Source organism: Taurulus bubalis (assembly GCF_910589615.1).
Source record: "Taurulus bubalis genome assembly, chromosome: 1".
Classification (NCBI taxonomy): domain Eukaryota; kingdom Metazoa; phylum Chordata; class Actinopteri; order Perciformes; family Cottidae; genus Taurulus; species Taurulus bubalis.
Genome location: NC_136589.1, coordinates 6,667,930 through 6,691,253, shown reverse-complemented (window position 1 = coordinate 6,691,253; position 23,324 = coordinate 6,667,930). Strand labels below are relative to the sequence as shown.

General features: G+C 40.6%; 2 protein-coding genes across 2 annotated transcripts; both read right to left on the bottom strand.

The window, feature by feature from the left end:
* Nucleotides 1-304: 304 nt before the first annotated feature.
* adam17a (ADAM metallopeptidase domain 17a) lies at nt 305-9,942 on the bottom strand. Its single transcript, XM_079228134.1, has 15 exons — nt 9,898-9,942; nt 8,535-8,665; nt 8,198-8,284; nt 7,374-7,499; nt 6,674-6,818; nt 6,420-6,511; nt 5,813-5,965; nt 4,994-5,193; nt 4,750-4,853; nt 4,502-4,636; nt 3,754-3,884; nt 3,510-3,588; nt 3,247-3,335; nt 3,016-3,075; nt 305-1,136 (listed from the first exon to the last, which is right to left on the bottom strand). Exons 2-15 carry the CDS (start codon nt 8,571-8,573, stop codon nt 729-731), a joined length of 1,848 nt encoding a protein of 615 aa, XP_079084260.1. The 5' UTR covers nt 8,574-8,665; nt 9,898-9,942; the 3' UTR covers nt 305-728.
* Nucleotides 9,943-13,268: 3,326 nt separating this feature from the next.
* Nucleotides 13,269-21,307, bottom strand: LOC306738396 (14-3-3 protein beta/alpha-1-like). The gene is made up of 6 exons (XM_079220241.1): nt 21,250-21,307; nt 20,216-20,635; nt 17,030-17,153; nt 15,674-15,837; nt 15,496-15,591; nt 13,269-14,356 (listed from the first exon to the last, which is right to left on the bottom strand). Exons 2-6 carry the CDS (start codon nt 20,507-20,509, stop codon nt 14,264-14,266), a joined length of 771 nt encoding a protein of 256 aa, XP_079076367.1. The 5' UTR covers nt 20,510-20,635; nt 21,250-21,307; the 3' UTR covers nt 13,269-14,263.
* Nucleotides 21,308-23,324: the final 2,017 nt, after the last annotated feature.

Below are 23,324 nucleotides of genomic sequence, written 5' to 3'. Positions count from 1 at the left end.
CAACAGCTGGACAAACAAGTGTATTACTGAAGAGACGGCCACTCAGCCCACTGCAGTATGAAATGTATGCATTCTAAGTGTGAATTAAATGTGTTGCAAGCCTGCACATATATAAAATAAACAGAAAGAACACATATATATATATATATATATATATATATATATATATATATATATATATATATATATATATATATATATATATATATATATATATATATATATATATAAAGAAATGTATTTCAATTATCCGGTTTTCTGATAAACATATCACACTGAAACGTTTCTTTTTAAACCGTAAAATATCACAACAATCATTAATGACACGTTAATCTGTGAGAGGCACCAACCGGGTTGACAATGCTTTGTGCACCAGCATTTAGGGACATATTCCCGAAACCACTGGGTTTAAGATAAATGAACTCCACGACGTGTTTGGGCAACTAGACCTCAGATTGAGCTCAACAGATCTCCCAGGGTGCATCTGGCCAGGCAATATTTAGCCCCAGGCAACAAAAAAAAACATGAATTCACTTCAGTAAATATTTTGTTTCACCGGGATTTGTGACTACTTGTGTATTATCTGTGTGGTGGTTCCATCCAGGTTGAAGCTGACTGAATAATATCCACATCATGGTTGCCATTATCTTGAATCTGTCTTGAACATGCTGCATGTATTTCCCTCATTGGTACTAAACCGAAACCCAAAACGTACTGGTGATTTACTCTCAGCACTCAGTCTCTTTTGTGTCAATGCATTCCTGCCTCTTGAGGCGCCGCCGGTCCTTGGCTGACGGGTTCTGCTCTGTCAGATCCTCGTAGGAGGATTTCGTAACCGACGAGGAGGCTCCTGCGGTTGTGAAATCGTCCGACAGGCCTTCCTCTCCCAGGTGAGAGTCGCTGCTGGTGTCCTCCTCGATGGTGGCCATCCGCGGCCCCCCTGCGCTGTCCGGGGTGAGGCCGAAGCTCGGGTCGGGGGCCGGGGTACTGGTGCTGGCCGCGGGCGAGGCCCCTACCTGGCTCTGCTGCAGGGGCAGGGAGGAGGGCGCGATCCGGCCGGCGGAGGAGGAGGAAGGTTGAGGAGGCTTGACGATGCGCACGGACGCTGACTCGAGGTTGTTCAGCATTTCTTGACTCTGAAGAGCAAGAAAAACATGTGAAACCAAAGCACATCAAAGCTGACTGTCTCTGACTGAGGAGGGATCCATTCCCTTTTTACTCCATTCTGCTCAAATCTTCCTAATTAACTATTTCATGTTAGTAAAAAGTTAATAGTCGAAACCTTAAAGCCCAGTATACTAAGAGACGTTTAGTAAAAATCTATCCTCCCCAATGCCCCCTTTGAAAGCGGGAATGAGTAAAACAAACATTTCTCATAGTGGACATTTTGTGTTTTCAAACAGAGGTGTAACAAATATTGTTACAAGTCAAAATGTCTGCCATGACAAAGGTCTACAGTGGAATGTACCCTCAGTCTCCACGTGTTCCCAATCAAACCTACAAAAACAGTGCAGACAGCCATTACAAAAAGAAAAGGAAAAGGTCAATCAAAATAACAACCACCTAAGGATATCACCCTCTTCTTCTTGTGGCTTTAACAGCAGATGCAAAACTTAAAAACGCTGACACACACCGCATCCGATTTCACAAACGACAACAAGGTGCAACCTGTTCAGTCCTCTCTCTGTTTGAATACTCCTAAAATGCAATCTTGCTTTCTTGAGGTAATTTCTGATCAGATATGACTCCGTGCAGAGGAGCAAACTTTTAGCTATCCAGTCACGCCTCTTAGCTTTAGTTTGAGCCTCTCTCACTTCATCTCTCGAGGTGAAAGGAGCAGGAGAGTTTGAGGGCTGGAAATGTGAAATCTGATCAGTGATTACATCGAGGAGGAAGTGACTGCAGGAGTATCCCAAACGTGGGCCACTGACCATGCATCCTCATGGACTCAATGGCAACGAAACACCAAGCCATGGCACACGCACTCACCTATGGCGGGAGCTCTACTACAAACTTCCACCATCTGCTGCAGTTCCAATGAGAATGGAAAGGGTGATGGACAGGTCATTGGCAGTTTGAACCCGGCAGTGAGGCCCCTACGGATCCTGCTCTCACCTCTGTATTGTCAAAACTAAGCCAATAGACAATAAATGCTGTCAAATTACGAAGTAAGGCATTAGGGCTCTTGTGATGCCACAAAAAGCATTTCTTGAAGCCCCTGATAATTTGGTTTGGATTAAAAACTCACATCTTTCTCAGTCACATCAAGTATTCATAATTATGAGCAACAATCAAGGTTACGTTTTTTAAAAGAGACATCCTTATTTATTACCAAGTGTTAACACTCAAACGAACAAGCAAACAACCCCACGACTGTTATCAGATTTTAATAAAAATATTGCAAAAGCCTGACAGGCACACAAAGTACAAAATATATATTTTTCCAATTGAGCTTGAGCACTTAAAACCAGTGAAAAACAACAGACATAAAAACAAAAAAGTACAAATATTTATCATGTGAACTGTTTCAACTTCAGCACTTTATGATAAGTTCAGGAACTACTCCTGACCTCTGAGTAAACACTGACAAAATGTGTTTTCAGGGCCATTTAAATGAAAAAAGAATTGTAAAAGCCAGTTACATATTAGCGCAAAAATAAATAATTTTCACTCAAAAAAAAAAAAAAAAACAGAAATACATTTGGTGTTAAAAATGCAAGAAGTAAATCCTTATTTTATTGTTGCTAATTGAATCTTATTTACTTTCCACCAAGCAAGATTTTTAGCTGAAAGCACATTTTGTAGCACATCTTTTAAAGCTGACAAATGATGCAGGGATCTAGACATAGATTCAGAAAAGAGGCAAATTGCTCCACCTGAACAATACACCTTCCTACTTCCCTCTCCCTCCCCTAATTAAGATGACAACGTGTTTAAAAAAAGCAATGTGGGACTGTATTAGTTTGGTTAGTGTGGCACAGGATCTTACAGAGGCATGAGAGATGAGGAACTTACGCTTGGAGGGTAGTAGAAGGACTTTGTGTTATCTTCATACTGCTCGTCAAGTCGTTTGTCCTGCGGCAGAAACACAAAAAGATGGGATTGTCAGCATTTAAAAAGTTAAACAATTAAGGTAATTACTGTAATGACGAGATCTAACCTTCAAACAGAACCCATAATCCAAAAAGTATCAGGTAACATCACACTGAAGACAGTGAGAACGAGTGTCAATTGATTGATTCTTACCACACAGTGAACGAGGATACTGAGAGGAATCCAGAAGACGAGTGAAAACACCACGACAGAGCCCACTATGTTGTCAGCCAGGAACTTCCCTGATGGACATGGGGCGTTTATGATGGTGGTAGAGACACGAAAAACAGAGAGACCAAGGTAAGGAGGGCGACAAGACTACAATCAACAACAAGAAAAAAAAGACTGACTTTCCAAATACTCATGTGCTCATAAAGTTGATTAGATTTCAACGGGGCCTGTTGTAACCAACTTACCGAATGTGTTAATGTCCAGCTTGTCAATAAAATCCCACAACCGCTCGATCACATCCTGCACCTGCTTCATGCACTTTCCCTGTTTTAACAAGAGAAACGTCACACTCTGCACATAGCCAAATAAAGAATAATCCAACTCATTATGGACCTTTCAGAGCTGTGTTAGGGAATTAAAAACAAAATATTAAGCATGATGGAAACATGGTAGAACAGAGTGAACAGATGTAAAAGATTGATGACTCACGCCTTCGTCACAGAAGCCCACAGTGCAGGGTTTTCCTTTGCGAAGATAAAGGAAACTGCTATTGTTCTGGATGAAAGGAGCGCAGGCACCATCTTTTCTCCTGCAGCATACTTTACAGGAGTCATCCGTCTCTGCAAAGATGAGAGGGGATTCACTCTTTTATATGTTAATATAAAGTTATATTTATATATATATAGAAGCACTTTGTTATTTTTTATGAGTTTATCCTTCATCAACAGTTGCAGTGCATACTCATCAGAGAGAAAAACATTCATTCAAACCTTTGAGCAATCTCCTAAAAATGTTTTATTAAGCCAATGCCATTTCAATAAAATCCTTTATCCAGTATCATAAATACAGTCCAGCAGGTTATAAAAGGAAATTTAAAAAGTGTCACAGTGTAGTATGTCATAAAAACTGATGGTATAGTATTTCACGAAACAATTGTAAAAATGTAAAAGTAAATAATGCTACGTAAAATGTTAGTTAGAATGTGAAAGAAACTACATGAAAAATGGCATATTATTGTATGCCTTAATAAATTTCAAGAATATATCATTGTATTTATTGCATGTCATAAAAATGACATTGGCCATAAAAATGATGAAAAAAAAGAAATGACATATTTGCCATCAAAAGTAATGCCATCAAAAATAAACTATAAATAACTATAAAAGCTATGACATGAAGATGTCATAGCTAAATATGTCATGCGGTGAACAAAACACTCAAAAGAGCTGCTCTTTACCGTTGCAGGCGCAGGACTGAAGGTTCTGCATGGCTTCACAGAACGGGTTGCACTCTCCATTGTGACACCGGCCGCTGTCGACACACACAGTGTTGTCCTCCGCGTTTTCAGGAGGTGGACACTGACTGCTGTTGCCTAACATGCGAGGGAAAGGTAGAGATATCTAGTTTAAAAAAAAAGGACCCAACATCAAAGAAACAGCTTTCTAGTGCTGCAGATCTTGTGTTAGACCAGCAGGAGGCGCCCACCTGTGCAAGATGATATGCCTTTGCAGGTAGCACTGATGGGTTCCTGGCACCTTGTTCCTGCAAGCTCATACGCGCAACTCCTGCAGCAAGGGCTGTTTCTGTCACTGTGGAGAGAACAGAGACATGTGAATGTATTCAAACTAGTACCACAAAGACGTCCATCTTAAAATCAATCCAATGTCTGAGCATGTTTTTAGAGTTTTAGACTCTTGAAGAGTGGTTATGCGTCTTTTGGATCTCATACCTGCATTGTGCTGCAAGTTTGAATTTGCAGTCGGCTGTGCAGCAGGGGTCGTCGTTGAGGTGGAGCAGGCCGGGGTCGCACTCTTCCCCATCCTCGACTCTTGAGTTGCCGCATACCCTACTGTTCCTCTCCTTGAAGCACACAGGAGCCTTGAAACGCAACGTCTTTCCTACGGAGATCTTGCTGCAGTTGGAGAAGCGCTTTAGGAGGAAGTAGAAGCAGATGAGGGTTAGATATTAACTAGGAGTGGCTGCTTTATGCTCAACTGTGAAAGGTGATGCTATGAACTAAGTGAATGAAGCTGTGAAACATTTATGATTCTTGTCTTAAAGCGTAGCATGAATATACAGGCACACAAACAGTTTTATGGCCATTGGAGGCCTTTTTACTAATGTCCCTCCCTCTGGAACTCTCTACCAGCAACTCAGTCTCTGTTAATCGGCACTTTCAAAACACTTAAAACTAATTAATTTAAACCTGCTTTTAACCTGTGATTCCAGTTACGTATGTTTTTGTGTGTTAACGTTATGTCATCTCTCTGGTTATATAGTTATTGTTTCTGTCTTTACCATGTAAAGTGCCTTTGAGCACCTTTTAAAAGCGCGATACAACATAAATGTATAATTATTTATACAACACAGTAGATCAAGCTACATAAATTTACACTTCATATCACACTTTGCAGCATTAACGCATACTTATCCTCAGTATCCTCATACTTGTTTGCATTGTTTGTTATATACCTATTTAGCACTTAGATGGTGATGCTTCTGTTAGTTTTAACACCACTTTTTATTTGTTCACTATTTGAGAGGGTACCTTGTTGTTGACATGGTCTCCGCTCACAGCAATAGGGTACATGACAAACTTCCCCCCGTGGTCGTCACTGGGAGCACAGTAAGGGATGTTGTCAGGGTCGTGCTCTGCTCCAAAGTTATGGCCCAGCTCGTGAGTGGTCACCAGATCTGCCTCCTGATGGGACGCAGACAAACCAGAGTACTTTGTTCGAAACATATAGTTTATTGTATCAATCAAGAATAAGATCGCACAAAAACTGAAATTCTACCAAGCAACAAATGCAGGACTGACACTGTGTCTTGTTGTACATTCACAAACACTTACTTCACTGACAGAAAACATACATATTATCATAGAGGCTATGGATACACATCCAAAAACGTCCTCCATGCTCACATTGGTGTTTTGAAACTTAACTGAAAACTGTGCTGAGAAGCAAGCATATACTGATAACTGAGGTGTCAAAATGCAAGTGTTAACATCATTCCTCATAACACCCACACAAAACGGTGTGTCTGCTCTACTTACAGTCTGCATTTGGCGGAGTGCCATGTTGCATAACATCCTGGCTAAAGCCGAGAGCAGCTAGTAATTAATTGGATCAAGGATAATGATTGAAAAAACACACCTTTGTTAGGATGGTTTTCCCATAGTTCTTGGTGCTGGTTAGACCGGTGTTGAGGTAACTGGGCTTCTTTGCAGAGTTAGATGGGTAGTACGCTACAAAAGGACGCAATCAACGCAAGATGTCAGAATCTGTTTTGCTTTACAAAAGCCAAGAGCTCCACTCAACAGTTGGTAATCTAGGAGTTGAATTATCAAAAATAGAATGATTATCTTATCAGAACAAAGCACTTTTGTTACTGAGTGACGCGTCCTTACGTTTTGGGCAGAGGCCGCCCAGGGCCTGAAGTTTGGAGGGGGCCACATAGGCCAGCCCCAGCGTGCCCTCATCGAAATCCTGGTAGGTAAACAGGTGGGCGAGACACACAGTGGAGGCGTTCTCAGCTATGTCGGAGCTGAATTGCTGAGGAACAAAAAAAACTATTATATATCAACATTTGTATTTGTCAAAGTTAGTTTTACACAAGTACTCACAAAAACGTTTACTGACATTGACTTTATGAATTAATTTAGATGTGAACATTAGAATTCAGATATGATACAATTTGTAATATTATCACTCAAAGTCACATGTATTTGATCTAAACCAGACTTTACACACTTTAAGGATGAACTGCAGTGTTGTGGCAAACACATTTACCTTCTTTTTTTGCGTCCATAAATTTATATTTCAAATCTATTTTTGTTTTTCAGATTACCTCAAACTAATCTTTGACATTCTTAAACTGGCATTTCTTGTTACTTATTGGCCAAAATATCTGGATATATCTTTAATAAGCTTTTACAGGTCCAGCACAATTGTACATTGTACACATTTTTGTGAACATGTAACATTCTGTTGACAATTTAATAAAAATTTCCCAAATCATATCCAATGGCAGTCCCCTGGTTTTGACTGAAAAAGGGCCCATAGTATTTCCCAAACATGTACATCTTTCTCTTGGTCTCCCTTTCCTACCTCTAGAAGTCTCTTCACGTCCCAGACCTCTTTCCCCCTCACAGGGCTGTTCTCCATGTTGTAGTGGACCCAGCCTGTAACAGTGTGGCCACGGGGAGGCTTTGTAGGCGCCTTGTTGATGATGATCTGAGAATGGTAACCAGATACACCATTTATGAACAATTTAACAATTTGTATTCAAATAATTTAAACAAATCTTAGTGTACTGGCTCATAATTAATGTTGTGTGAAACACTTCATAGTCCAGACTTTAGAATGTAGAACGTAGATTCATTTTCCCCTCAAATCATAAATGAACTATTACAGGATTTTTTTTTACACCGAACTGCAACATAGTTCGACAGGAATGGCCCTGAACCTGTAATAGCTTTAACACAACTTGAATGCATAGTTAGAGGGGACCGAGGGGATGCCGTTTTGGGCCATAATTTGTTTTCCCCTAAAAAAGGTATTGGGATTCTTCTTGACCTGTATGGTGGAGAAAATTGGACAATAACCCAGCAGCAAATGAGTGCATATCTTTTCAGTGAGAAAAACCGAGACTCACAGTATGACAAACAGTGTCTCTATTCATTCCCAGAGCCAGTGGAACAAATTAAATTACCCCACGGGGCACACACAAAAGCTTTCAGTTCCTCCTAAAAATGCCGTTCTCAACACAGTGAGGGACAGTGTTATTCACTTCCGGGACTGACTTGATGTAAAACAAAGCCATCGTGCTGCTGGGAGCAGTGATGTCTACAGCTGAAAAGCCACAAATTGTTCCATAAGTCAGACTTGAACCATATTACAATGAACTACAAAACATAGCCGGCCAAATGCACCTGATGGATCTGGACCCCATAGCCTTTGAATTCATCATCCCAAGTTGTGTTCCTATATATGTCATCAACTCGATCAATCAGCTCAATCTGGAGGGAGAGAAGAAGAACAAAATCATATAGCAATAATTTTTAACGTACAGAAATGTATAGACAACAGCAGACCTTATTTTTGACTTCTTTTTTTTTTAATCATAGAAGATGTAAAACTAAACTGGGAGTAAAAAAAATACATTCTGCCCTCGTCCTGTTCAATGTTATACCCTATGGATGCAAGTTAAATCTTTATACAGTGAATTCTCTCTGCACTGCTTTTGTACATAGAATCATAAAGACAGACCAGGTAGTTGAGAGTGACGCTCTCTTGTTCACGGCCCATGTGTTTAAAGAAACGGTAATCTGCAACCAGCAAGAGGGGGCAGGTATTCTTCTTGTGATCGTGAGCCTGTCTCTTCTCTCTGTGGTGGTACCCTACGAGGAAGAAACAGCAGGAGTAGTGAGAAAAGGGAACAGGGGAGATAAAGAAAAATGGTTGCAGGCAAACAAAGAGAGGAAAAGAAAAAGTTGTAAAAATATTTAGACGCATGAAGAATTAAACAATGAGGCCATGCTCCAGTATCCCATTGTTAATTGCCCTCATTTTCACATTTAGCAGCACGTCATCTTTTTTGTTTGCCTGTGAACTGATTAAGAGCTGCTTCTGTTTTTAAAGCCAATTAATAGCAATTTCAATAGCGATTTCTCCTTATAGTTAGTGCATAATAATAAGGAGTTCTACTGTATATACAACCGTTAGTATACAAGGCTGCACATTCTCTGTTGAATCACAAAACTTGACTTTTCAACGTAGATTAAGCGCTGCTCATACAAGACTTAACATCTGCAATTCAGGGTTATAACTTTGAAACGGTAATACTTCAGTTTTAACATTTGAATGCCTCCACAATTTCCCCCATATCATGCGTGTGTGTCTGGAGAGATGCCTCATAACTTTATAAACTCTTCAAAGAATAAATACTTGAAATATAACAGAAAAGGACAACAGGAAGCCATCCCATTTGAGCATTACATCATACACATGCCTGTGCACTGTTCAGAAGCGTGGGTGTGCGCTGCCCTGGTTTCCACAACAAGCAGTGGGAGACCAGTGACGAGTCAGAGTCATCTCATTGGGCAGCAGGGCCTCCATTAATTTGAATGCCTCTTCTATGAGAATCTTCACCTCAATTTATATCCCCAATGGGTGTTTTTACCCAGCTGCCAGCAAGAAGTGTTTAAGAGATCTCTGGCACGGTCTCACTGCTATATGCTTTACATTTTCAGCACAAAAGAATCCAAAGGCATTTGGATGTTACATAATACCCACTTGCCAGCAGTGTGTACTGAATGTGCATAACTTTTGCAAGGTTTAACAAAGGATTTTATTCAAGAGACAGTTACAAAACGTAACACCCACATCCACACCCTTTGTCTCACTACTACAGCCTCCTCCTCTCTTCCTTAAACATGTGTTATCCTCCTACTCGTTCTTGATCTACTCTTAACCACCCCCAAACAAGAGCACAGATCCTAGGCTGCACCACATTTGTGATCTCCAACCCTTTATATACCGTATTCTTCCCACACATTTCTACTACAAATATGGCCACAAACATTTGCAAGACTCTCCACCCCTAGTGAGGAAAACAGACAGCAGAGCTCACCCTTTTCCTGCTCCTCCTCCTCCTGCCCGTCCCAATCCTTCTTGGAAATCGGTGGCTGGAAGTCCGAATCCTCTGCGTGGATGTAACCACACACTTTTGGAGAGACGATGCGGGTCAGATTTTTGATGTCGTCCGAGCGATAAACCAGCAATCTGCCATCAGGAGGGGAATCTGTAAACCTCCACAGCGGCTAGATAGCCAGATAAAGACAGGTGGCATTAGAGAACAAAATGAGGAATCAGAGAGGGTTACAGGGAGAAGAGAGGATTGGGAAAAAATGTGCATCAAAAAGAGAAAAAGAATATAAAAGATATTGGCAATGAATGACAACAAGAAAAAAAGACAGGCATTTTAAAAGAATGCCATGTCATGGATTATTTATTACTTCTCATTCTTCTGGCATTAATGTACAGTATAGTCTTGTTTTAGCGTCTTTATAGTCTTCAACAGTGTGGCCTTGGACAAAAAGGCTGAGGGTTAGGTGTATAAAAAAAAATACCCACAAACGGTCAATAGCCACTCTATTTGGATTCTACACAGAAAGGCTGATTTTTCTTACCTCTACGTTGTACTCAGCTTCATCAGTTAGAATGTGAGCAGAAAACTCATCTCCTTCTATGTGAGCCTGCACTCGTGAATTCTCCTCACCTGCAAACACCACAAATAAGGTAGCTTGTATTAAAAGATTGACATATTAGTCAATATAATTTTAACGAAGCAGTATGGGTGTCAGACCAGCATTACAGGTAAATTGATTGATAAATAGGTCTTAAAAATCAATCAGCTGTTTCTTAAGATTTACTTAATAATTTCCAACTGCAAACAGACTCTTGTGAAATGCAAAATCAGGAAAATAAAAATCTTATTTCCAAAAAACATTAGTGAATCCCTAATCCTAGAATAACACTTACCAACAACATGTCCAGTGAAATAGTTCTGAAGATTAACATTGTAGTTTTCCTCCCTCCCGTGTTTATCAACAAACACAGCTTTAAAGTTGTCAGTGAAAAGGCCTGTGTTGGTGGTCAAGTAAAGCTTGAAATGTCTGAAAGAGATACAACGAAACATAATAATTACATTAACCTAAACATGATTATATGGTTGCTTTCAATATTGTGGAGAGTCACTTGGGAATTGGTGTGTTGGGCCTATTTAGTACCACAAACAAGAAAAAGGTGAGAAAACATGAATGTCTTATGATTTGATCATATGCTGTCTGATCATTGATTGTTTTGCTGTAATTGTAGATGTATGTCGATGTATGTCTTGTCCATCCACACTGATTTTGAAGCGATCCCTTCATAGTCTGACGTAAAATGCATCCCAAAGATCAGCTGAGCATAATATTACTTGCAATTCTTCAAGAGGTTATCTTCTTAAGTTACAGCTGCTGTAGTAAAAAAAACACCTTTGTTGTTTCCATTGACAGCCTTTCTTGCTAAGTTGCACAGGGAATAACAAAAAGGTAATTTTGCAAAGACATCATATCAGCTTTGGCTGTCATCTGAACTTTGGAGTGCAAAAGACTGGATTTTGACCCCTGAGGGCTGCCCCTGTCTCAAAAGGTACTAGCTGGCTGTGATGGGATCAATGCCCCACTAGTCTGAGCGGGACAGCAATAGTCCTCTTCTTGATATTTCCGATCTCAGATCCTCTCACTGTCGACAAAGGCATTTCACTGTCCAGTTAAACATAAACTGTGCTGTGTGTGAGTGGCCACCAGCTGGGCGTATTTGTCTCTTTAGCTAGTACCACACTGAATGCATCGGACTGCAACTTAACACTTGCAAATCATGGTATGACCTGCTTTTCCAATGTGCATACTCATAATCTCAAATCAATGTATAATACGAGTTGGGTTTTACATTGGAGATCCGCTAAGAAGGGATCTCTTCACAGGCAGTATAATTACAGCAACTAATAACTTTTACAACATGTGTTTGGGCATATACTAGAATATCCAAAACCCATCCTACCCTGCACCATCACTCCATAGATAACAATTGTACTTGGAGGCAGGCTTATGTCAGGTATAAGGATGCATCTGTCACGTTACCTGTGCAATGCTCTGAAGCTCACTAAGCGCTCCAGGTGGGACTGGGTGTGGACATCCCTCTTCCTTACTGAGTGCAGCTGGAGGCCTGACACCGGCAGCACCTCGAAATCTGACAGGATGGAGTTCAGAGCATCTGGAAGACATTGAGAGACGGCAATGGTCATACACGACCAAGCTTAATTTGTGTTCAACAATCTGGAGCTGACGATCCGCTTTCTAGCTTGATATTGTTTCATTCAGCAGCTGACCAAGACTCAGTGTCAGTGTTAATAATCACTTAAAATAAACATAACACATTGCGGCATTACATTATTGTCGTCATCTTACTTAGAACAGCGCTATATAAAATACTATTATTATTATTATTATTATTATCGTGAACACGACATGTTCATAAAATAGTTAGCGTTAGCAGTAACACTTAAGCTAACACTGGAGTTAGCTTGCTAAGCTACTTACCGAATTCCGGGTTTTCTTCGTGATTATCTTCCGTAACAACTCTGGATTTAACGGCACTGTTGACCCAACAAGGAGCCAGAAAGACAATTAAGAGTAGGCTCTTCATTTTTGGCAGCTCAGTTAGCTATGCTAGCGCTGTCATTGTCACAAGTTACTCGGTTTGTCTGAAGAGCTAACAGTTAGCTAGTTGAGCTACCCGGAAGTGCACCGAGTGGAAAACATCCGCTTTCTGGTTTGGAGGGCGTGATACGGGACAGGCCCAATCCCAACGTCCCCCCTAGACTCACTGACGTCACCTGCTAAATGGTTGAGGGTGAGGGTTTGAAATGGGACAGCACTTATTTTCAGCATAAAAAAATATGGACAATTGTGGGTATTTATACTTGTTACTGCCTGACTGATCATATTCCAGGCTCTTTCCCCACATGAGGTAATTAACCTGTAAAGTAGCCAGTGTATATAGCTGTTAAAACTACAATATCTTCCTCTGAAATGTAATGGAGTAATAGTTTAGAGTAGCATGAACTATAATGATGTAAAAACCTCTAAATTGCAAAAGCACAATCTAATAAATAAATAGATTTACTTCGGCTATTGACTTTAAGGAAAGCCCGTATTACATTTAGTAAATGTCAGATATAAAGAAGAACATAAAACCCTAGAATATTTAAGACAAAACATATTAGCAGAATGACAACATTGTTGAATTGAGTTAAATCCCCTGACAATAAAAGTGAAAAGTATTCATCAAATCTCATTCCGGTCGAAGATTTAACTAGAATAAAACCGCACTAGATACGGGGTATTTACAACCATCCACAGTACATTAAGCAAATAACAGAAAGACAAACTTGGCCTTGGTTTATAAAATGTTTTATTCATGTTAACATCTGATACATAGGGATTCAAACAGTTCCACAAGGCTTTTGGGGACAACAATTGAATGAATAGCAAAACAATAGTGGTCCAAATCTCTAATGACAATCACTGGACAGACTAACAAATCACCCACTTGTAGAATGTGTACAAACCTGCATTTAAAATCACTAAACTTGACACTTGGACTTGTGTGTTACAGCATTTGTTCCCATTCCAGTGTAATATCTCAAGAGACATGCATGACAGAATTGTCTTCTTTCCATTGAAAAGGTCCCTGCATTTGGCCAGACAAGCCCCACCATCCCCACCCCCCAAACAACAGGCATGCTTCAGTGAAAGAGTGTCATCATAACCAGGGCAGAAAGTGAGGGTTTAACCAATTGGCACTACTTGGCTGCATTATAGTATTTGTCGCCAGCATGTAAAGTGCACTAGCTTTCCCTGCAGTATGAAAAGTTAATCTTTTTGAAGATGGACTTCAGCTGTTGTAACCGTACCACGTAACTGTGTCGAGACAGACGCACTCAAAAAAGATATGGGGGGGAGGGAGAAACTAGTTTATATATTTGACATTTCTTATTGAAAAAATATCCAAACGGTCTCAAAAGGTGGGATTTGAGCTTCCAGTTGTCCAACGGTGGGACTTTTCTTGCCTCCAAATTGATGATACCATGTCAAGCTATTAATCACTTTTCTACAGCTGAAACTGCACAAATGGGAAGGCCAGGACAATCCTAAACCAAACAAATAGAGGTTTCGCTCTTCTACAGTTGTCCAAATCAACATTGTGAAAAGAATTAATTTTTTTCTTTTAAATCATTATTTTCTTACATGACTCTTTTCAGCAATGGGTTTCATTGGTAGAATGTTTGAGTGGAGCAATAAGGAATGAAGGATGTGTAAAAAGTTTTATTTTTTTCTTCCTTTTCTTGGTTTTGGAGAGGACCCCAACATCGAGGACTTGTGTTTTTTTTAGTTCTCGTTCTCGACTTGCTCTCCTCCTTCTCCTCCTTCTCCACCCTCGCCACCCTCTCCCTCCTCAGCAGTGGTGTCTGATGTCCATAACTGAAGATAGAAACACAAATATTTGTTAAAAATTAAGTAGAAGTACAGTCACATATCCAGAGTCCTTCACCATTTCTGAATCATAGTTCAAATTGACTTCCTATCAGTATACGCACAATCTCATAATTACTGTAAAAACATAATCAGTAAAACAAAACACTTTTTACAGAGGCACTTCTGTATCTGGCAGTGATTACACAATAGACAACTCTGTGCACACCCTAAAACTATTCGGTTTTGTTGAACACAGCAATGTAGAAATTTGAAGTGGAGCTAGAAAATAACTGTTTGGTGGTACGGAGCCCAGCAAGAGTCACACTATGATTATTTAAATGCTAAATTAATACTAAACCTCTCTTTTGAAATAAATCCTGCAAACAAAGATGTTCGGTCATTGGACAATAAAATAAATACGCAGGCAACTTGGTATTCTTCAAATAAAGTGCTGGTCAGGTTGTCGAACAGCATTTGATATGCGGAATCGGCGGGGATGATTTTGCCCAAAAGGCAATCTGACCAATCGTAGTTATGAGCTTCTCTTTCTGGCAAGACCATGCATTAGGCTTCATACACAATTTAGCTAATGCCTTTTTCCGAGACGTTAACCCTATTTCTTTTCATCTCCAAACATCCCGTGAATACACAAACGCATGCATAGTTTGTAGGATATTGGGTGTCAACCACAATAATTCCAAGCCCATCTGTACACGGCAGAACTTGGTAATTATTCAATTGTAGCTCACTGATTTTCAATGGAAGTTATGTAGCAGACAGCCTCCTCAATTAAAGGGTCTGCGAAGCGACAATTACGCTCACCTCACCGTGAGACACTTTTTGCAGACCCTTTGGGAATTCAGGTGCATGACTCTTCCACGTTTTTAATTAGCACATTAACCAGAATGAATGCTTCCATGTGGAGACTGTCCACATGTGTGGCACCGTTGTACCCATTCGTGCGGTTCATTGGTCTCACTACTTAGCAAAACAGCTTGCTTTTGTCCTTGCCTTCAAGAGGCAATTTCAACAAATCTGTGTGTCTCATGGTTGTACTATGCTTCAAACAGACACTGAGGCAAAGATAACCCATTTTCTTCCCCAGTAAAAATGATTTGTGTGCATTGTGAGAACAGAACACTCACTGTCAGGTTGTCTCTAAGGAGCTGCATGATAAGAGTGCTGTCCTTGTAGGACTCCTCATTTAGCTGGTCAAGCTCTGCAATGGCATCATCAAATGCCTGTAAGCAAAAAAGAAAATATTAGCAGTTGCAACAGCAGACATGGGGAAAGTGACCAATTTAGATAAGAAAGTCTGCAGACCCGTTTCGCCAGGTCACAGGCTTTTTTCGGGGAGTTAAGGATCTCGTAGTAGAAGACAGAGAAGTTGAGTGCCAGGCCCAAGCGGATGGGATGTGTGGAGTCCATCTCAATCTGGCTGATGTCAAACGCTGACTGGTATGCCTCCTCTGATTTTACAATGGTGTCTGGGGACAGAGGAAGGAATCAAACCCAATAGTCTATGTATGTATGTCTGCATGCATGCATGCATGTCAAGGTTGAGATTAGAGGTCTACTTAAAGCAAAATCATTGTGAAGTTTGATTTTAACAGAATTTGTCCAAACAAAACATCTTAGCACCATCACGAATTTAGAAAATTCTACAGTTACTAGTCATAGCTACATTGGATAAAACGTGACAATAAAGCAATAGTTAAACTGTAAGAGCAGAAATGACAAATCTGTGGGTTTGTGGCCAGTTGTGCGTCAGACTATTCTACAGACTTGTTGAAGTAGTTACGAAGCAGCGAACAGAAGGAGTTACTGCTCCTGGCCAAGAAATACTGCATTACTGCCAGTAAAAAAAAAAAAAAAAGTGTACATTTTGTTTATTGTACCGATTAAACTGATATAATGTGTTAGAGAGCTTAAAAGGTGCTGGTAGATCAACTGTGTTACCTTTGGACAGAACCAGTTTACAGTGTTTGCGCTAAGCTAGTGGCTATCAGAGGCACAATGACAACCACTCAACACAGAGTGGTGACAATTTGATGTCCATTCAGGTTTTCAGAAGGGAACAAGAACATTGTAGACATTAGGGGAAAAAAACAAAACAACAAAACTCTTCAATAACAGCTTGCAACTAGTATTAAAAAGACATACCCATGCAAAATGTCTGCCAGCACACCAATGTATTTAATTGGACTTGAGTACACAATGCTAATAAGAGAACAAGGCAGGTGGGGAAGAAATTCTGTCACATCGTTCCATGTAGGAGAGCTGGAGGCCAATTTGGTGCCACACACGATTATACCGTCCTGTGAGACGGTGCCCTGTGGCCACACGGCCGTGACGCATTGCCCTACTTGACGTCACTTTTCAGCTCCAAGACAAACTGACACATTATTTGCAGTGTAAAAAGGGCTCAGTTTTATTTGTTCTTTCTAACAAGGGGTTTGAGCTTATACGTGCAAATAAAAAGGACAATTTAAGATCCCAAGAAACCCCACTTCTACATTACATAGAGAAGTAAAGCAGTGGGAAACAAAAAAAGTTTACATGAAGGCTTTTCTTCCAGGATGAAATTTGATTGCTTGCTTGCTTGCTTTGTCTTGGGATTCGTTTACGTTACTTTTTTGTATAATAAACACAATAAATAGAGTACAACTGTGAACTCACCATCTTTCTTTTCTCCAGTGGCAACTTCAGCAAGGTATCTATAGTAGTCCCCCTTCATCTTTAGGTAGAAGACTTTGCTCTCAGCAGTTTTGGAGTTCGCAATCAAATGTTCATCCAGCAGTGTCTGCAAACACAGAAAATGTTAGATCAATTAGTCAAACAGTTGAACAGGGATGATATTAACAAAAGCATTCACTGAAATAGCAAAATAATTACCAATTGTACTAAATTGGGCACAAATAAAGATGCGAGAACAAACGCATCCACCTTGCATGTTACAAAACTCCAACTAGGTGGGGCTCATCCATCGTAAGTGTCCCATTAGCCTCCAGCCACCAGAGAGCACTACTCTCTTTGCCCTTCACAGATGCTCAGCTCAATGACTAATTAGCACAGTTCTGCGTTATCAGGAGCCAAGTACAAATGTTCAACCACTGTCATTTAGAAGGAACATTTTGCTACGTGTCAGTTTCAGCTAGGCTGGCTCCTTTTCTCTTCGATCACCCATACATTTTTAACTTAAAATCACATAATATATAGCCGAACAGTGGTATTAAATATACATTTCGACAACCTTTTCATTGTTAACAAATACTTGTAATCTGTGCTTAAAACAGCAACAGGATTTAAAGAGTATTGTAAATCCTAGTAAAATACAAAATCACATCCTGCGATTATATTCTAGGCCAAATCATCCGTTTTAGAATGGACATGGGAAGATTACCAGAACTAATCGGTGTCAGTGAAACCAGAGGTTTATGCTCAAATTGAACAATTTAGAGAAAAGAATAACTGCCATAAAATGCTTGACACCTTAACCCTCACGACAAATCTGACTGAGAGGTAATATGGTGTTTAGAATAGATAAAAACATCCTTTGCCTTTAACATCAATACATTAAATTATTAAAAAGGGTCGAAGAAAAGAGCCCTCTCCCCTCTAAACCCAGGAGAGAAAGAAGCAGCCCTTGTCTGAGCCGAGCCAAACCCACCCCAGCAGCCACTACCCAGTCATTTACTGACGCAAAGATTGGCACAGCCGACACACTCGCATGTCTCAAGTACTAAGCATTCCTTTTTCCCTGCATGCTCTGCACAATAGACAAGAAGAGGGGTAGCCCCGCTTTCAGTGCTTTCACACAAAGCTCTGATTTCAGTCACCAGTAAAGACAAGAAAGCACAGTGTTGTTGGATTAAAGCCCGACTGGTTATGCGTGCGAGTGCCTTTGCATGTTGGGAATTTATATATTTTGCCCACGCATGGACTAATCCTAATTTTATCAATTCAAATAGCGACATTCCCGGGAAAGGAGACACTGATTGGAGCTCTGCAATGTGAGACCCAAAAACACACCTGCAACTACTTCTTATCGGCGTAGGTGCCGCCAAAGAAAAATAAAGCAGACGTTTTTGAGATTGTAACTTTAAACTCTGCAAATGTGATGATCAGACAAGATGATGATTGAACAAGAAAACATGTGGCAGTCTTTATGACAACTTTGACAGGAGTTTGATTTTGAAATGGCCAAACACTAAAATATCTGACAAGCTGGCAATCCAAAACAGATTGACATCTTTGGAGCTTCAAATGTCAAGATACAGTCTGGCGTGTCATGTTCTGAAGAAGTGTGAATAGCCTGAATTTGCTCAGCCGGCACCCCGTCTGGTCTACAAGCCCTACATTTACATCCTGTGTGGAAACTGGAGCCCAAACATCCACAAGCCCCTGCTTCCTTCAGACCTGCTTTTAGCTGAGATGCAAGTCTGCTTGGTTTCAGTCTGCAGTGCAGCAAATCTAGACAGAGGGAACACAAGCAGCTTACTTGTCTATTGCGGTCTCTGTGCTGCTGCCTTTGTGGGTGCATCACTAACCTGTCAGGTGTCTGCAGACAAGTTAAGGCGTGAGGACTGACACACCCTTCTCTGCTGACAAACCCCAGGACACCACTCCCTATTAGAGATACTGAGAGCTGAGTCACAGCTGTTCAAGTGCATATTCTTAGGAAATCATATGGAAAGCTGGTTGAATAGCCCCTGCAACTTTGCCGTATGGCTCATGGAAATGATCTCAATCTTACAGCTAAGCTTCCTCTTTGGTTCAAAAGCAGCGATCTCCTCTAATCCATTATCAAGGCAGGCTTGAAATAATGCAAAGCACCAATCTGTGCTGTTGCATTAGATTAAACAAGAGGTGAAAGTATTACCCCCACCCCACTTCCCCTAGTATTCCAGTAAAGCTTTTAAATGTAGAGTGTCTGACAATGAATTTAGCGTCACTCAAGCACAGCCTTATTGGTTTTCAAAAAGTGGCTCTGTATAATGATCTGTACAAACTGGGCTTTAGAAAGTGTGCGAGTCATTTAGGCATGTAAATGCTTGCACTTGGCAAACCACGTTAGGCTTCCATCTGCCAGATGGGGCGACATAGACACTGGACGTAGCACAGCTTTATAGAACACAGATCATACCGCTTATCTTCCCTGTGTGTGTTCCGAGTCCTCTCTCCACCCATTCAAACACACCTTGATGGTGTAGTCACTATGACCTTTTGTCAGTTCACGCCCTCACATGCTTTCGAGCCCATTGTTCTAAATCCAGATTCCCAAAAGGCAGGAACAGTGGGAGGAATACATAATACTTCCTTGTCCTCTCCGGCCATATTTATGCAACAGTGGAGCTCGCAGGAAACAGGGCAGATGCCATTTGTCACACAACATTCGACTAAAATAAATCATGTGTCACTTTAAATGTTGTGACTACAGATGTGTCAGCATGACAGGCATCTGCAAAAGTCTCAATGTGGACATGTTAAACTTCAAGTTGCGCAAACGTAGTTTCTTCAACCAGGTTCAAAGTGTATACCCCTAAACTAAATAGTAAACCAGAATTAATCTATTCCAATAAAACACTTCCACCACCGCATCAAGAGCGGGTTGGAGTAATGCATCATTACCAATTAAACCACATTGGTCAACTGTTCGTGCACACACATATAAATCAAATCACTGCCATCATATATATATATATATATATATATATATATATATATATATATATATATATATATAAATATATAGCAGTGATTTGAATGGACTTATTTTCCAGGAAGATTGTATCCATGTCCAGGTAATTTTCCAGGATCTGTGCTGCAGTGTTACACATCTGGGTTAAAAACGGAATACTTTACCAGAACGCTGTCACAGATCGTTTGGAGCTCCTTCTCCACAGTCTCCCGATACTCCTTGACCATCTGCTGCTTCTTCTCACACCCCTCGGCCTTCACTCCGATGCTGGACAACACCCTCCATGCGGAGCGCCTCGCCCCGACCACGTTTTTGTAGGCGACGGACAGCAGGTTCCTCTCCTCGTTTGACAGCTCGTCTCCCTTCTCTGTAACCTTCTTCATACTCTCTGCCATGTCGTCGTAACGCTCAGCCTGCTCCGCCAGCTTGGCCCGCTGAATAAGATCCGTTTTATCCATAGTTTATATTATTGGGGGACTGATCAATTGGAAATCCGGGAGTATGTGGCAATCAAGGACTATGGAGTTGAAGAATGGGTGCAGCAAGGGATCGACGACGAGATTTCCCCGCAGTAACGTTAGAAGCTGCGAAGAGAAGAGCGTTGGCACAATTAGTAACGTTGGGTGTCGATCAAACTCGCCCTCACGTTATACAACCGAAATACTAAATAGCCCGCCTATCGCCATGACATGAGAAAAAAAAAAGCATCCGCTTGGTACGAGCTAGAAAGTGAAACCATTTAACGCGAGGTAAAGGCAGTGACTATAATGCTTAAGGCGAGAAAGAAAGAAAAAACGTTTCCAGAAACATGCAGCTTAAATTACCAAAACGCAGTTAATTTAGTCAGCCAGCTTTCACTACAATTAACGGACATATTTCGGATAAATTACAGTGTTAAACAACAAAGAAACTCGTTATAACCGTTTTTTAAACTGCGGCTGGCTACGAGCATCGGCAGCACAACTCTACCGTTAAGGGCAGAACCGTTTCACACGGCGAGCCGCCACAAAGCTGTCTGCCGCAGCTAGCTGCGAGCTAGCAAAAGCTAATCGGCCACTCCTTTCATTAAAAATGTCACGTTAGCGATACTCATACTAAACACGAAACGGACCACAATTTTCCCTTTGGCGATCAACCGGCGACCATACAGCTTACTTAACGTAAATGAAAAAAATATAAAGTACTCATCGTTTCTGACCTGCGGAGGTCCAAATGTGTTCCACAAATTGATCAGATTTGTGAGGATGGTCAGAAAGGCAAATAACAGTAATAGCAGTGAAAATTCAACTCAACTGCTAGAATAGGGCGGTTCTGCTGAGTGTCAACTGTCCAATGATAAATCGTAATCTCACTTGATTGACAGAAATATTTGGCGGTGTAAACCAGTAGTTGTTTAGCGCGGCGAAAGGGGCGGTCCTTCAGGGATAGTTTGACAGACCGGAACGCTGCAGCGGCTGGGGCCACGGGGTTTCCTCCAATTAGAGCAAGGGATGAAGACGTCATCGCATTGCCATGGTGATGCGCATCCAATCACTCCCTGCTTTCACACGCTGTTGGCACTGTGGGCGGGTGTGGCACATAGTAGACGAGACATTTATCTTTCTTAAACGTTTTTTAAGGATTATAGGCTAATATTTTATATATTTTATATTCAGCAAGTTAACAAATCCTATGAAAACAATACAACCCACATCGGCAATGAATGTATCATAATGAATGTATGCATGTAAAGCTTAAATGGCTGCGCCATAGACCTCCAATGTTGTCCAAAAACTGTTAAACAAAACATAAATACACATTAGTAACACAATGTTACACTTGACAACATGTTCCTTAATTAACAGAAACATGGGCATTTTAGTGTATTTTGAGTCGATCCCACAAACACCATCTCTGTGAGCCCTGTTAGGTTGCAAGTCCTCTTCTGGAATGGCAATGGTAGCTCAAGACCTAGTCTGCTGAAAGTTAGGTTTTTTAATTATTCTTTAGATTTAATATGCCATGAAGGCCAGGGTATTGCATATGTGACATACATTATATACACATATGAGCATGTTGTGTGTGCTATTTCTCATCCACCTTTCAGTCCACATTGTTGTTTAATTGTCGATAACAACAGGGTGTATATATTTCACAAAGAGGGAATCATTTCATCAGCAATCCCATCATTTTAAGAAATGCTATCATGTCTGGTTCAATTTAAACCACTTATATGTTGCATATCTTACAGGGCAAAACCACATATGAACACCCTCCAGGTATCTCAGTGATGGGGTGCTTTGACACTGTGTGGAGGGGATGAAAATGCCCTGCGTACATCCAGAAGAAGGATCAGTTTCCATGCTGGAATGTCAATCACCAATATCCACCCCCCAACAACCTGGACAACGAAAAATTCTGAAACATTTTGGCAGACAATGGTTGACTCACACATGCTGGTATGCCAACCAGTTTAAGGAGGAGGACGTCATTATTCTGTATTCTCTTATTGTCAGCAAATCTCATGAAAGACTATAACTGACAGTACTTTCAACTTCCCTAACATGACTATGAGCCCCAAATCTCCATTGTTCATACTGAAGACTGAAATCTAAATCTTTAAAAATGGCTTAAAAATAGTTCAGTCATTTTCTTAAACAGCAAGTCCCAATATTATTATTTATTTATTTTACCAAATGTTACTCAAACAGAAGTAGCACTATCACACCATGATAGTGCATTTTGATGGGGACTATTTTCAGCTGTTGATTTGGTGCTCAAGTGAGCATTTATGGCAGCAGGACAAATGTTTCCAAACAGTGACAACCGGGCAAAGTCATGTAGAATCATGTGATATGATCAGAAGCTACAGGACAGTCACAACATGGACTTTGAGATGAGATTGTCTTGTCAACAGTTCCCATGTTCAATGTAATCTAGTAACATGTCACCAGTGGTATGTGGCTCTGGCTACACAGATAATATTTGTTAGGAGCAAGTCATTGATGGGCTTGATCTTGTCATGGGTGTCTTCATGGGTAAATAAATACAGAGTATCACCAGAGATAACCTTTTATTTGTGTTGCTGCAAATACAAAAGATGTACCTTGTAAGTGCATTAATGGACTGACCATACAATGTATGTCAATGTGTCAAACAGCCCTTCTTGTGTATGGCACTTTCCTCTAATAACTAACTCATTCAGTGCACATCTTACAGTGGCTAAAACATCAGGTTGTATGTTTCCCTGGAAAAATATCAAGGGTAGTTGTGTTCAAATCTTGCTTGCCATCA

Coding starts and splice junctions, on each gene's coding strand:
- adam17a (XM_079228134.1), bottom strand. CDS start 8,573: ATGGGCCGTGAACAAGAGAGCGTCACTCTCAACTACCTG. Junction 5,966..6,419: donor GGAAAACCATCCTAACAAAG/GTGTGTTTTTTC, acceptor GCGTCCCATCAG/GAGGCAGATCTGGTGACCAC. Junction 3,076..3,246: donor GTATCCTCGTTCACTGTGTG/GTAAGAATCAAT, acceptor TTTCTGCCGCAG/GACAAACGACTTGACGAGCA.
- LOC306738396 (XM_079220241.1), bottom strand. CDS start 20,509: ATGGATAAAACGGATCTTATTCAGCGGGCCAAGCTGGCGGAGCAGGCT. Junction 17,154..20,215: donor CGATCTGTGACAGCGTTCTG/GTAAAGTATTCC, acceptor CTGTGTTTGCAG/ACACTGCTGGATGAACATTT. Junction 15,592..15,673: donor CCTGTGACCTGGCGAAACGG/GTCTGCAGACTT, acceptor TTTTGCTTACAG/GCATTTGATGATGCCATTGC.